This window comes from Doryrhamphus excisus, chromosome 8 (genome assembly GCF_030265055.1).
Source record: "Doryrhamphus excisus isolate RoL2022-K1 chromosome 8, RoL_Dexc_1.0, whole genome shotgun sequence".
NCBI classification, from domain to species: domain Eukaryota; kingdom Metazoa; phylum Chordata; class Actinopteri; order Syngnathiformes; family Syngnathidae; genus Doryrhamphus; species Doryrhamphus excisus.
Genome location: NC_080473.1, coordinates 13,615,038 through 13,629,459, shown reverse-complemented (window position 1 = coordinate 13,629,459; position 14,422 = coordinate 13,615,038). Strand labels below are relative to the sequence as shown.

At 40.8% G+C, this 14,422-nt stretch overlaps 1 protein-coding gene across 4 annotated transcripts in view; it reads left to right on the top strand.

The window, feature by feature from the left end:
• The window catches only part of hip1 (huntingtin interacting protein 1), a 56,264-nt gene that overhangs the window by 32,676 nt on the left and 9,166 nt on the right, over window positions 1-14,422 (top strand). For all 4 annotated transcript variants that reach the window (XM_058080899.1, XM_058080900.1, XM_058080901.1 and 1 more), the window contains 17 exons: window positions 1,604-1,744; window positions 3,625-3,682; window positions 3,808-3,883; window positions 4,382-4,525; window positions 4,744-4,841; window positions 5,483-5,555; window positions 5,688-5,871; window positions 6,746-6,834; window positions 6,931-7,047; window positions 7,189-7,290; window positions 9,678-9,872; window positions 11,150-11,297; window positions 11,369-11,455; window positions 11,547-11,654; window positions 12,965-13,101; window positions 13,181-13,291; window positions 13,371-13,429. In XM_058080899.1, the coding sequence (XP_057936882.1) occupies window positions 1,604-1,744; window positions 3,625-3,682; window positions 3,808-3,883; window positions 4,382-4,525; window positions 4,744-4,841; window positions 5,483-5,555; window positions 5,688-5,871; window positions 6,746-6,834; window positions 6,931-7,047; window positions 7,189-7,290; window positions 9,678-9,872; window positions 11,150-11,297; window positions 11,369-11,455; window positions 11,547-11,654; window positions 12,965-13,101; window positions 13,181-13,291; window positions 13,371-13,429 (1,927 nt within the window). The remainder of the gene's footprint in view (window positions 1-1,603; window positions 1,745-3,624; window positions 3,683-3,807; window positions 3,884-4,381; window positions 4,526-4,743; window positions 4,842-5,482; window positions 5,556-5,687; window positions 5,872-6,745; window positions 6,835-6,930; window positions 7,048-7,188; window positions 7,291-9,677; window positions 9,873-11,149; window positions 11,298-11,368; window positions 11,456-11,546; window positions 11,655-12,964; window positions 13,102-13,180; window positions 13,292-13,370; window positions 13,430-14,422) is intronic.

The following is a 14,422-nucleotide window of genomic DNA, read 5'->3' as shown; positions in this document are numbered from 1 at the left end:
GCTGTAAGTCTGTATTTTCAAAGTGTTTCATCATTTGTGGTTAAAAAAAGGCGAGGTCCAATATGTCTGTGTTTGTGTAGTTTTTTTTTTTTTTTTGGTTTTTGAGCAGTTCAGGAAACCACGCCTCTGCAAGGCTCTTAAGGCTCTCATGATGGACAGGAGGGGCTTAATGATGGAGGGACTGAGTTTAGTCGAACAGTAGTGGTAGTGTTCAGGTTGTTGGTCCCTTTCTGTTAGACTATTTTTCCGACTCTCAGGAGGCAGAATGAGTCAAACGCAGCCGTGATTCATGAAGCTTACGACGTAATGTCCTTTAATTTATGATGCTCATCAAATAAGATTAAAATACTAACACAAACGCAAATGTAACTGGTGGGACAGTTGACACAATGACAGAGGAACACTTGCGACTTGCTGTGATTCATCTTTTATTATCATATCAGAGTGCCGTAATCGTTCACACATGTATCCGCTAGCTCAGTGATTTTCAACCTTTTTTGAGCCACGGCACGTTTTTTTTTTTACTTTGGAAAAAAACTTGTGGCACATCACTAACTAAAGATGTTACAAAATGTCACCACGACCTCACACGTGCATCAACAAGTCTATCGGAGGAACAAGCTAGGTGTTGTCACACGGACCAATATTACATTGCTATGCCGGTCTTTACACCACAGACACTCCACAGTAGCCACGTTTTTACATGACCACTTTTTCTCTTTCCGAATGACCTTTCGGGAAACAATGGTATCCATAGAAAGGAATATTCCAATCTCTTGTCTACATGCGCCGTGAAAATCAACCAGAATAGTCAATAGAGGCATGCCCAGTAAAACGTAAACATCAACATCACGTGATACCGACTTCCCCGAGTTTTTCTTTCACTTGTTGGAATAACTCCGTATTGCCAGTTTTTCATCTGTCCAGTCTTGAATTTTAGTTTGAATCAAAAACAAACTTTGCTTAGTCCAGTGCCGATTGCTGGCCTCCATTTTTTAAAAGTGAAGAACGCCTGGATCTGCGTGTTACGTCATATCTGAGCATGCTCTGAAAGAACGCACCCGGGATAAATTTAAACAGGAAAAGATCAAATTCAATCTTGCTAATATTTTATAATTAAACTCAGGACATGTTTTATATAGATATATATTTTCTTTTTTTAATAAAACTGGAATTGTGAATGGCGTATAGAAGGGTTTAGATTCTGTTCCACAGATGGCGCTAATGCACACAAAAGCTGCTTTCAACCGCCAATAAACAACAGAAGAAGAAAAACACCACGAAGAAGAACGCACTCCGACAACTTTCCGTTTGAGCGGGTACAAGATACCTCAGTTGGATTGGGGAAAGGAATATTCCATCCCTGTTTGAGCAAATAAACCAAAGTGAATTGGAATATTTGGGTCCATGTATACTATTGACATAATGGCTATTGACATAATATTTGCAAATGATGATTAATAAATGTTCATTATAAAAAGTGATATTGGATAATTCCTCACGGCACACCTGACGGTTTCTCAAGTTACACTAGTGTGCCGCGGCACAGTGGTTGAAAATCACTGCGCTAGCTGATGTTGTGTTTGTGTGTTTCGCCCCCCAGTCTTCAGCTCACTGGATATGTCTCGGTCTGTGTCAGTGACGGCGGCAGGCCAGTGTCGTCTGGCCCCGCTCATCCAAGTCATCTTGGACTGCAGTCACCTGTATGACTACACGGTTAAGCTGCTCTTTAAACTACATTCATGTGAGTAACGCACACACAATAAGCAATTCAAGTAGAAATCATTGTTGTTGTGGTGTTTCATGCTAATGCAATTTTAATGCACCATTTTCAGGTGTAACTTGTGTGTAAACGGGACACAAACTCACTTTTCTAAATGTCACGCATTGCCGCAGCGCATTGTTGGATAATGCTAATTTGTGCAGGTGTCAAAGCGGTATTATTCTAAATCAGGGGTCTCAAACTCAATTTACTTGGGGGCCACTGGAGCTAGGGTCTGGGAGAGACCGGGCCGCATCAGGTTTTCCAAAAAAAAAAAAAAAACGCATTTATTAAAAACAGAAAAATGAATAAACTTTGCTTTGGTTTCAATTTTCTACAATAAAAGCTCTGATAAAACATTCCACTGTTCTCAAATATCTTACTTTTAATTTTTCTACACAAAATAAGATGAAAAATAAATAAACAAATCAAGAATAAAGAAAATCAATCAATCAGTAATAAATAAATAAATATAATAATAATAATAAAACGGCAAATAATAAAAACTTAAGAAACCACATATAGTTGGTGGGTAGACAAATTATTTTTTTCAGATTAAAATGAACAAAGCATTATTAGAGCCCTGTAGACATGACAAAACACGACTATAGTCACATTTATACTCTTTTTATTTACAACATATTGCGCAACTGCAGGGTCTTGAGACACATGCTAACTCGCAAACTAGAGAGCTAGCGACCTAAACGGTAGCCTTCAAGTTATTTCCTTTAAACTTAAATAGCCAAAAACTTACCACTTCCACACGGATAGGGAGGATAACTATTAACAGTTATTTAACATGAACATTAATCAAACATAATAATTTTTTCTGGGTACATGATACCATACAGCATCCATATCAAACTTGCGCGGGCCGCACTAACATTAAACTTTCATATCAAGGCAGGGGCCTCAAACTAGTGTCCTGCGGGCCGCATTTGGCCTGCGGGCTGCGTGTTTGAGACCCATGTTCTAAATATTTCATTTTTCTTATGTAAGACTTTTTTTTATTGTCCAAGTCAAACTCCACAAACTCTTACAGACATGATGTAAATATGGCACGAGAGCTGGAGTTGGGGCGACAAGCTAACTTGAAATTCCCCATGTTTGCAGAGCAGGATATGAACTCATGAGAAAATACAAATACAGCTGCCAATAATACCTAAGCAGCAATGAGTTGCTGGAAAAACGGAATTTTGGTCTGTAAACACGACTCTCACAAAGCTTATTAAATCCTACCCCTCCATCTGGTACTTTTACAATCAGTAACTGTTACATTTGTTCACTTCCTGCTTTCCTAATATAATTTAAGTTAGTTTTTTTTTAATTTTATCCTAACATAATTTAAGTCATTTTAATTTAAATTTTTGTCACGTACCGAATTACGAGGCGATATAACCATACAGTGACATAATGGGTACCATAGTAATGGTAATGGTAATGGTTTTATTTCATTAGAACATGCATCAGATTACAATTGAGTGCATCCCATAATCAGTTCACAGTTCCACATGTCCAAAAGGAGTAGGAAGAAGCAAAGCTTATTAAATCCTACCCCTCCATCTGGTACTTTTACAATCAGTAACTGTTGCATTTGTTCACTTCCTGCTTTCCATAATACAGTTTAAGGTTTTTTTTTGTTGTTTTTTTTTAATAATGCACCTCGTACGAGGTGATATGACCATACAATGACATAATGGATACCATTATGTCATTGTATGGTCATATCATTGGATAATGGTGATATGACCTTGTATGGTCATCCAACTTGAATGGATATGTGACATATTCCACTGTAACTTGCATGCATGTTCAAATAAATGAAATCTTTACCGTTACTATGGATGTATTTTTGTGTGCAGGCCTTCCAGCAGACACTCTCCAAGGCCACAGAGATCGCTTCCACGAACAGTTTAAGAAGTATGAAGGGGCCACTATTACCTAAAAGCCTACTTGCATGAATGCGACTGAGCTCTGAACACTTTGTTGTCATCCTATATGTCATACTTCGTATTCTTCCGCTCTTTGAATGTGTTGTATTACAGGTTGAAGAGCTTGTTTTATCGCTCCAGTAACTTGCAGTACTTCAAGAGGTTGATTCAGATTCCACAGTTGCCTGAGGTAAGGATGGACTCAAGTTTCCACATGCACTGCATGGACAAATGTACTGGAAAGGATGAAGTTATACTATAAGTTATACTGTTGACTTTTGTGCTTTGTGCACTACGGGGCTGTCACGCATCCTCAGATTATAGAGGGGTGAAGCGCCGAAGAACTGGAGTCTGAGGCGGAGTGTCGAATTTGGGAGAAAACTTTATTTTTCTTGCAAACATTAACTCGCACTCCTTGCTATGTAAAGACATGAAAGACCCGCCTCTCAACCACAACAGGAAGCGGAAAACCCCCGTCCCTTGCGCTCACCCCTCCGGGTGGCAACACCTCCCCTATCGATAGTTCCGGGGTGAATTACCACTACAGGGGATTAATTAATCATTATCAAGCATGTTCTTTTCACTCTTTTAAAGTCATTTTGATGAGAACTCTGAGACGGATACGGAAATGGTGCTTTTAGTAACAGTTTAAAATCAATAACACCGTAAATGAAATGTTTCCTTGCAGAATCCGCCAAACTTCCTACGTGCGTCCGCCTTGTCGGAGCACATCAGCCCTGTGGTCGTCATCCCAGCGGAGTCGTCTTCCCCAGAGTCAGAACATCTGGTGGAAACCGAGGACCTAGTAGACACGGACATCCCGATTCTGCCGGTAAAGATAAAAATATCTGAATAGAGCTGTTTTTTTTTAGGAGGCTAAATCATAAATATGTGGTACATATATACTGTGTATTATACTGTATAATAATACAAATACAACCAAATCAAATGTATGTATTTTAACCAAGATAGGGAGCCGTTTCAGCCATGATATTTTGACCTGGTTTGTCTTTCTTTAGCTTTTGACATCATCTGCTTTTGTTTGCATAGGCTCCTTCGGAGACAAAATTTGATGACCTATTTGGCACGTCTGCTGCAATCGACCCCTTCAACTTCAACAATCAGAATGGGATGCGCAAGGATGATAAGTGCGTCTTAGAACTTTGTACCTTACGTGTATTCACTTGAAACCATAGCAGTTTCATATATATAAACCCGAAAGTGAACTTTTTGCCATTACATGTGAGCCTTTTTCATCCTTCAGTGGAGAAATATGGTAATGGTAATGGTTTTATTTCATTTGAACATGCATCAGACTACAATTGAGTGCATCACATAATCAGTTCCCAGTTCCACATGTCCAAAAGGAGTAGGAAGAAGCAAAGCTTATTAAATCCTACCCCTCCATCTGGTACTTTTACAATCAGTAACTGTTACATTTGTTCACTTCCTGCTTTCCTAATATAGTTTAAGTTAGTTTTTTTTTTAATTTGTAAATTTTTTTATTTTAATTTTTATCCTAACATCATTTAAATTAATTTTAATTTTAATTTTACAATCAGTAACTGTTACATTTGTTCACTTCCTGCTTTCCAAAAAAAATAATATATATATATATATATATATATATATATATAGGTATACATATACATACATACATACATACATATGAATGTCTTTTCCAGAGCCCTTTGGTACATTGCTTTACATTTACTTTTCAACACTCATTTAATAAAAAAATATCCATGGAGCTTTTAACGGACAGCTGCTGTCCTTTTGTGTCCACCAGAGACCGACTGATTGAGCAGCTGACCAGGGAGATCCAAGTCCTGAAAGATGAGTTGGAATCATTCCGACTGGAGGTAAAAAAATAAAATAAAAATAACGGTCCACCCTTTGACTCTTTATTCCAGGTGCACGATCAAATCAAGATCTCTTCCATGAAGTGATTCTTATTTCCTTTTTTTTTTCCCCCTCCTCACTCTCACTACAAGAGTGGACGATTATGTCAGGCATTGAGGGGGCGTGTCAGTGAGCTGGAGGCGGAGCTAGCAGAGCAGAGCCATCTGAGGCTACAGGCAGCGGGGGAGAGCGAGTTCCTGAGGGCCGAGCTTGATGACCTGAGGAGGGTCAGAGAGGACACAGAGAAAGAGCAGCGGAGTCTGACAGAAATCGAAAGTAAGAACGACGTCAATCGGTTTGTTTTGTTTGTCTGGAGCAAACAAGTTCTTAACAGCTGACAAATTGACCATGTAATGAAGTAAATGACACACACAACTCAGTGAAGGAGTCAACACATTGCATCTTACATCTTTGTTGCTAAATGAATAGAAACAGAGGAGAAACATAAAACAGTTACACAGAAAGGCATGCTATAAACCTTGCAATTCTACCTACACTTGGTGTTCCCAGCTTGTCAGAAGAAGCTTGTCAGATCAAAACAGGATGGCTGCATAAGATCTCAAAACGTGATATTAGAGTCCACTTCACAACTCCAATTTACAACAGTTTTTTTTTTGTGCCATAAATTAGCAGCATAATTGTTAAAGCCGCTGGGTTCAAAGCATGTGAAAAAAGTAGCAGCTTATGGTAATGGTAATGGTTTTATTTCATTTGAACATGCATCAGATTACAATTGAATGCATCCCATAATCAGTTCACAGTTCCACATGTCCAAAAGGAGTAGGAAGAAGCAAAGCGTATTAAATCCTACCCCTCCATCTGGTACTTGTACAATCAGTGACTGTTACTTTTGTTCACTTCCTGCTTTCCATAATACAGTTTAAGTTTTTTGGGGTTTTTTTTTTTTGGAATTTTGAATTTTTTAATTTTTGTTCCGCACCGAAGTACGAGGTGATATGACCAATATAGTTTAAGTTAGTTTTTTATTTTATTTTTTTTTTTAATTTTTATCCTAACATAATTTTCATTTTCATTTTCATTTTCATTTTCATTTTAGCAGTGTATACTGAGAACTTCCGATTTTGATGTTGAAGCTGTTTTTTTTTAACACCAACGGCACGTAAAGTGATCGGTGATCATCATTTTGTAGAAAAAGCCCAGGCCAATGAGCAGCGCTACACCAAACTGAAGGAGAAGTACACCGAGCTGGTGCAAAGTCACGCTGACCTACTGAGGAAGGTAAGAAAAAAAAAACATCTCACTTCCTGTTTAGTATGCTCGTCCTCATCACCTGTAGTGTATCTATGCGTAGTTTCTGTTTATGTGTGTTTGTAGAATGCAGAGGTGACACGGCAGATGACGGTGGCTCGGGCGGCTCAGGATGAAGTGGATGCAGTGAGGAAAGAGATGCAGGACAAGGTGAAGGCCGCCCAGGAGGCCGCAGGCAGACAGGTGGGCATCCGAGTCAAAAGCTTGTGAGTGACTTAATACCGATACAAAGTTTGACTTCAGATGTTTCTTTTTTTTTGTCATAAGTTCATAACTGGGATTATGTGAGTTAGTATCTCATGTGACGTTTTTTTGGTGATCCAGGAACGAGAGCAGAGGGAGCACCTTGAGGAGATGCGCAGAGAGCTGCTGTCCAGCAGGGCGGAGCTGGACTCCATCAAGACCATCATGGCCTCATCACAACAGGTCTGTCCTGGCTCATTGTGACAATCACAGGAGTAACGAGCATCTTATCGGCTGTCCTTTTTATCCTTGGTCATCTTAGGAAGTCACTCATGCTGACCCAACCACAAATATACTTCTATAAATAATTGGATCCTACCAATGGAAGCGTGGCGCCTACTATGATTCATAGTCGTCTGTCTAGCACAGCCCACATAACTCAAGTCACAATTGAATTTGGATTCCCTTACTTACACTATAGTATTGCGAAGATAGTGATGCATTGAATTATATAATATGAACTGTTTTTATAGTGCAGTTAGTTGTACTAACTATAATAAACATTGTTAAATTAACACTTTTTATGTTTGTTGCTGTGGTACAATGGAGATTTTGAAAAGGAGGTGAAGGAGCGTCTGTAGGCAGGAAAGAACGGGTGGAGAAAAGTGTCAGGCGTGATGTCTGATAGAAGATTTTCAGCTAAAATGAAAGGAAAGGACAACAACAGTGGTGAGACCAGCCATGTTGTTTGGTCTAGAGACAGTACCACTGAGGAAAAGAAAGGTAGCAGAACTGGAGGTAGCAAAGATGATGATACTGAGGTTCTCATTGGGAGTGACCAGGATGGATAGAATCAGGAAAGATACGCAAGGATATATCTCCAAGACCTCTAACATGTAATGTTCCACTGATGTACTCCTTCTTGATCCTGTCCATCCTGGTCACTCCCAATAAGAACCTGAGCATCCTCATCTCTGCTACCTCCAGTTCTGCTGAATTAAGATTTCCAATCAGTGCAAAGGGGCACCCAAATATAACCGTTACAATTAATTTCAAAGACGTTAAAGCATTATTCATGGATGCAAAAATTCTATTATGAACTAACACACTGCGTCTGTCTCTCTCACACCAACTACCCTCATGTCCTCCTTCACTACATCCATAAATCTCCTCTTTGGTCGTCTTCTACGCCTCCTACCTGGCAGCATCGTTCTACCAATATATTCACTATCTCTCCTCTGGACATGTCCCAACCATCTCAGTCTGGCCTCTCTGACTTTATCTACAAGGCCTCTAACATGTAATGTCCCAGTACGATGTACTTGTTCCTGATCCAATCCATCCTGGTCACTCCCAATGAGAACCTCAGCATCCTCATCTCTGCCACCTCCTTTTCTAATTCCTGTCTTTTTTCAGATTCAAATGTACAGTATTAACAATTATTTAACCTTTAACATGAACATTAATGAAACTTAATAATTTGACCCAATTAGCAAGTTAGCATCGTACTCAGTTCCATCTGGGAGCAGCGTCGTAACTTTAACAACATGTGTGATGAGATGCTTTATCTTGACGTGTATTTTCCCTTTTATTCCAAATCATTTCCTGCATTTATTTGTACCCAGCGTCATAAGCCTTTAGCTTCATTGCTAATCCAAAGCAAAACAGGGCGGGGTAACAGGGTAGGGTAACAGTATGGGCGGGGCAAAAATCATGTTAATTGTGTCCAGTGTGCACACAGCTTTAAGCTGTCTTTCAACATTAAACTTTGGTATCAAGGTGGGGGCCTCAAATTAGTGTCTCGCGGGCCGCAAGTTTGAGACCCCTGCTGTACAGTCACCATTTCCGAGTGCATTTTACCACACTCGATGTGAGCACAGGTATACACTCAAAACGCTTAGTGTAAGTACAGAATTACGCAAATAGAGACACAGCCGCAGTATCTAACCCTGTGTGTAGTTAATGTTTAATAAGCTCTGAATTCATATACTATGCATCCAGAGGTTTGCCAGTTCTGTGTCCCCACTCATCCATCTCTCAGCCTCCCACTCGTCATTCTATTTCTGAAGCCCATACTCGTTAAGTCGTCATCCTTCTTGCTAATCTGTACAGTCACAGACAGCCCTCGTCTTATTTCTTGTGTGCCTCCACTGCCGCAGATCTCATTATGAGGTGCCTTAAAGAATACAGTACATCCATTTTTTTCCTTTCCACTCAACAACATTTTTTCATCAGTTTCAGATCTTGCTTTCTTATATTTGCCATGATCTCACTCGGCTGTGATAAACTGTGTTGACGACCCCCACAAGACACACAAGCTTCCTGCAAACAGGATCTGATGAAACGTCACGCTGTTGCCATAGTTTGGGTTGCCAAGTTGCGCAACCACAACTTGGCTTTTTTTTTTACTGTTTGGTTGTGGACGTGACCTCCGTTCAAACTCCTTTGGAGACTACGTGCCAAGCAATAAACTAAAAAAGACTGCGGTGTTACAATGTTTCACATTAGAAGCCACATTTTGACACGTCATGGCGGCCTCGTAATGTTCTAATCAAGACTTCCTGACTAACGGTGCTGTTTACTCGGTCGGTATTTTCAACACTGCCTTTATTTTTAATGTTTTTTTGCAGTCAAGCGAGGCTCTCGGCACTCAGTTAGCTGCTCTGGAATCGGAAAAGGCAGAACTCGTCGAGTCCTTGTCCAAAGCAGAGACGGAGCTGGCTGTCCGGGGGGAGGAGCTTGAGCGAGTCCAAACCTCATTAGCCAGTGAGAGGGAGAGCGGCGTGAAGACGGCGGAAGCCCTGCAAAATCAGCTCAATGACAAGGTCAGAGGTCAATGATTGGTAAATAAAGCCAATGATGCCAATGTTGGCTTAAATGTATTTTTTTATTTGCATTTGCATTTGCATTTGCATTTGCATTTGCATTTGCATTTGCATTCATTCATTTTCTACCGCTTTTCCTCACAAGGGTCGCGGGGGTTGCTGGAGCCTATCCCAGCTGTCTTTGGGTGAGAGGTGGGGTACACCCAGGACTGGTGGCCAGCCAATCACAGGGCACATATAGACAAACAACCATTCACACTCACATTCATACCTATGGACAATTTGGAGTGGCCAATTAACCTAGCATGTTTTTGGAATGTGGGAGGAAGTGGAGAAAACCCACGCATGCACGGGGAGAACATGCAAACTCCACACAGAGATGACCGAGGGTGGGATTGAACTCGGGTCTCCTAGCTGTGAGGTCTGCGCGCTAACCACTCAACCGCTGTGCAGCCGTATTGGTACATGCTTGTATATTTGTTGAGTGTTAAGTTGCTTTGTGATGAATTCAGTGTTATATATATATATATATATATATATATATATATATATATATATATATATATATATATATATATATTGTTCAATTCCAATTCCACCCTCGGCCATCTCTGTGTGTGGAGTGGCCAATTAACCTTTTTGGAATGTGGGAGGAAACCGGAGTACCCGGAGAAAAACCACGCATGCACGGGGAGAACATGCAAACTCCACACAGAGATGGCCGAAGGCGGAATTGAACCCTGGTCTCCTAGCTGTGAGGTCTGTGCGCTAACCACTCGACCGCCGTGCCACCAGGTCAGAGGTCAATTATTGGTAAATAAAGCCAATGAGGCTCAACTGTTGGCTTAAATGTATTATTTATTTATTTATTATTCATTTATTTATTTATTTTTATTTTTATTTTTATTTATTTCAATATTTTATATTACAAAACGTCAACAGCACACTCAAAACAAAAAGGGGGCACTGGATTTGCACAGCACACAATTTGGCAATCCCACATTCCCTGTCATGGTGCAATTCAGGTCATTTCCTTGATTTTTGTCCGTGAACAGTGTCCATTTTACCCATTTTTCTCCACACACGTCTTCTTCAGTCCTCAATCTATGTGTCAATAGTTCCATGTCATGTATTGTGTTCATCACACAAAGCCAGTCCTCCAGTGCCTGGGGGTCTTGGATTAAGCCATTTTTTGGTAATGGCTTGGCTTAAATGTATTTTTATCAGTGTGTGAGTGAATGGTCATCTCTATAGTGATGGACACTTATGCTCCGCAGGAGAGCAGGGAACAGGCGTTGGAGAGCCAGCTTGTCGCGGCCCGCTGGAGCAGTCTGCAGGGAGCTGTGGAAGAAGCAGAGAAGATCATCCAAGACTCGCTCACCCAGATCGATGACCCGGCACACATCAGCTGCACCAGCTCAGCAGGTTGCTTTACTTGCGTTTTGGGCTCGTAATTAGCAGCGTGTAGTAATGTCCAATAACGCACACCTCCGCAGACTACCTGGCATCCAGATGTCAAGCCTCTTTAGACTTTGTGGACCAGCTCCATACTGCCAGAGACGCCTTCTTGGCTGACAACACAGGTAACATCCAATCATGTCTTTTGACTTTCATGCGTCTTGCATGCAAACATTTCTGAGTGAGTTATGTTTTGTGTGCATCTTTTTTGCACAGGTGTGTCTCATTTGATTAAAGTGGTGACCCGATGTGGGCACCTTGTGGGCGACACCATTGTTCAGGGCAGTGCCACCTCTCACATGGTGCCTGTGGAGCAGGCTGACGGTAAACTGTGTGTGTGTGAGTCACTTACCTGTATGCTGTGTGCGATATGCTATACAACAGGGGTCTCAAACTCAATTTACTTGGGGGCCACTGGAGCTAGGGTCTGGGTGAGACTGGGCCGCATCAGGTTTTCCCCAAAAAAACGCATTTATTAAAAACATTTTTTTTTAAAACTTCACTTTGGTTCCAATTTTCTACAAGAAAAGCTCTGATAAAACATTCCACTGTTCTCAAATATCTTACTTTTTATTTTTCTACACAAAATAAGATGAAAAATAAATAAACAAATCAAGAATAAAGAAAATCAATCAATCAGTAATAAATAAATATAATAATAATAATAAAACGGCAAATAATAAAAACTTAAGAAACCACATATAGTTGGTGGGTAGACAAATTATTTTTTTCAGATTAAAATGAACAAAGCATTATTAGAGCCCTGTAGACATGACAAAACACGACTATAGTCACATTTATACTCTTTTTATTTACAACATATTGCGCAAGTGCATGGTCTTGAGACACATGCTAACTCGCAAACTAGAGAGCTAGCGACCCACACGGTAGCCTTCAAGTTATTTCCTTTCAACTTAAATAGCCAAAAACTTACCACTTCCACACGGATAGGGAGGATAACTATTAACAGTTATTTAACCTTTAACATGAACATTAATCAAACGTAATAATTTTTTCTGGGTACATGATACCATACAGCATCCATATCAAACTTGCGCGGGCCGCACTAACGTTAAACTTTCATATCAAGGCGGGGGCCTCAAACTAGTGTCCTGCGGGCCACACTTGGCCCGCGGGGCGCGTGTTTGAGACCCATATCACTGTACTAGAACTTATATTAATGTAGTAATTTGGATGTAAAAAGACCAATTCTTGACTCCACGGTAGGCGAGTGGTTAGCGCACAGGCCTCACAGTTAGGAGACCCAAGTTCAATTCCACTCTCAGCCATCTTTGTGTGGAGTTTGCATGTTCCGGGTACTCCGGTTTCCTCCCACATTCCAAAAACATGCTAGGTTAATTGGCGACTCCAAATTGTCCATAGGTATGAATGTGAGTGTGAATGGTTGTTTGTCTATATGTGCCCTGTGATTGGCTGGCCACCAGTCCAGGGTGTACCCCGCCTCTCGCCCGAAGACAGCTGGGATAGGCTCCCTCGTGAGGAAAAGCGGTAGAAAATGAATGAATGAATGTTGCTCGGGAAGCCAAAAAATGTCACAATAATGGAGAATAATAGCAGTAGTGTTTATTTGTTATTGTTGTTTTCTTGCTTATATTTTGTGCATCCTCCAACAGCCCTATCAGAGAGTGTGAAGGCGTGCGGCGCTGAGGCGCTGGTTCTGCTGGGCCACATGAAGACTAAAGAAAGGCTGACGACAGCAGACAACTGCAATCTGAAGGCCGCCCTCCAAACCATCCTGTCTTCCGCAGAGGTGAGTGTCTCTGTTTTTTAAACGTGCAAGACCAGTGAACAACGTCGACAATAACGAAGACTCTGTCTTAACGATTCAGAAACTGCGTCCCCGGGGTTTGGAGCTGCAGCAAGGCGAGCTGGGCGATCTCGTGGAGCAGGAAATGGCGGCCACTTCTGCAGCTGTGGAATCTGCTGCTGCCAGGATCGAGGTGTGTAATGTCTAGCAATGGCCCTTGTGACCCAAGTGTGATCACACTTAGTAGTCAACTCCCGTGTGTATCCCCACAGGAAATGCTCAACAAGTCTCGAGCAGTTGATACAGGCATCAAGATGGAGGTCAATGAGAGGTAATCTATTTTTTTACCGCACGGGAAGATTTAGTTTCAAAGAGAGCGTTAATAGGGATCAAACTTCAAATGGATGGTAATAATAATAATAGTATCAGGTTCATTCTGATCTTCATTTTGAGTTAGAGCTATGCTAAAAAAGACTACCCACATTTTCTTAAAACAATAAAACCTTATATTTGTCATTGTCGTCATGTGGGTAATAAAAAAGTTCTATTTTATCCAGCTAGAATCACAGTTTAGTAACTACAGTAAACCTCGGATATATCTGATTCAATTGTTCCCACTGGTTTTGTCCGATATAAGCGAAATCCGTTATATGCGTATACCGGAAAATGTCCGTTTTACACATATATCGGATTTATATCCGGTATATGCGTAAATCGGATTTTATCCGTTATAAAAAGGCACTTCCTTGACTATGTTTCCAATGTACCTGGACGCGCAGGCAACGCTGCAAATGACGTCGTATAGCGGCCTGTCACGATTCGGCGAATCGGAGCGCCACGATGCGGCCATCCGATATATGCGAGGGAAATTTAATGGAAATGCATTGGAACGGGACTGGAGATTTTGTCCGAAATAGGTGAAATCCGATATATGCAATTAATTTTTATTGGAAATGCATTACAGAAAAATCGGTTCTTTTTTATCTGTCCGTTGTGAGCGAATTTCCGAGTCCTATATATTAGTCTGATATATCCGAGGTTTACTGTATTTATTTATAACCGTTTACGTTCACGTGCTACGTACCGCAACAAGCTGCATTTAAAACTGTCTCTATTTAAAAGGCCTCTCCCCCAAAATGTAATGTAAATGTGAGAAGTAGCTTTGTCACACAGTTCCATGGACCAGCTGGCTCACTGTCATGCACACATTTGCGGCACATGTGCAATGAATTTCAGCACTTTGACCACAAAACCCCTGCAGAATGTGACAACCGCTTGCTACGTAATGTGTCATGCTTTTGTAAACATACAAAAGTTTGTGTGT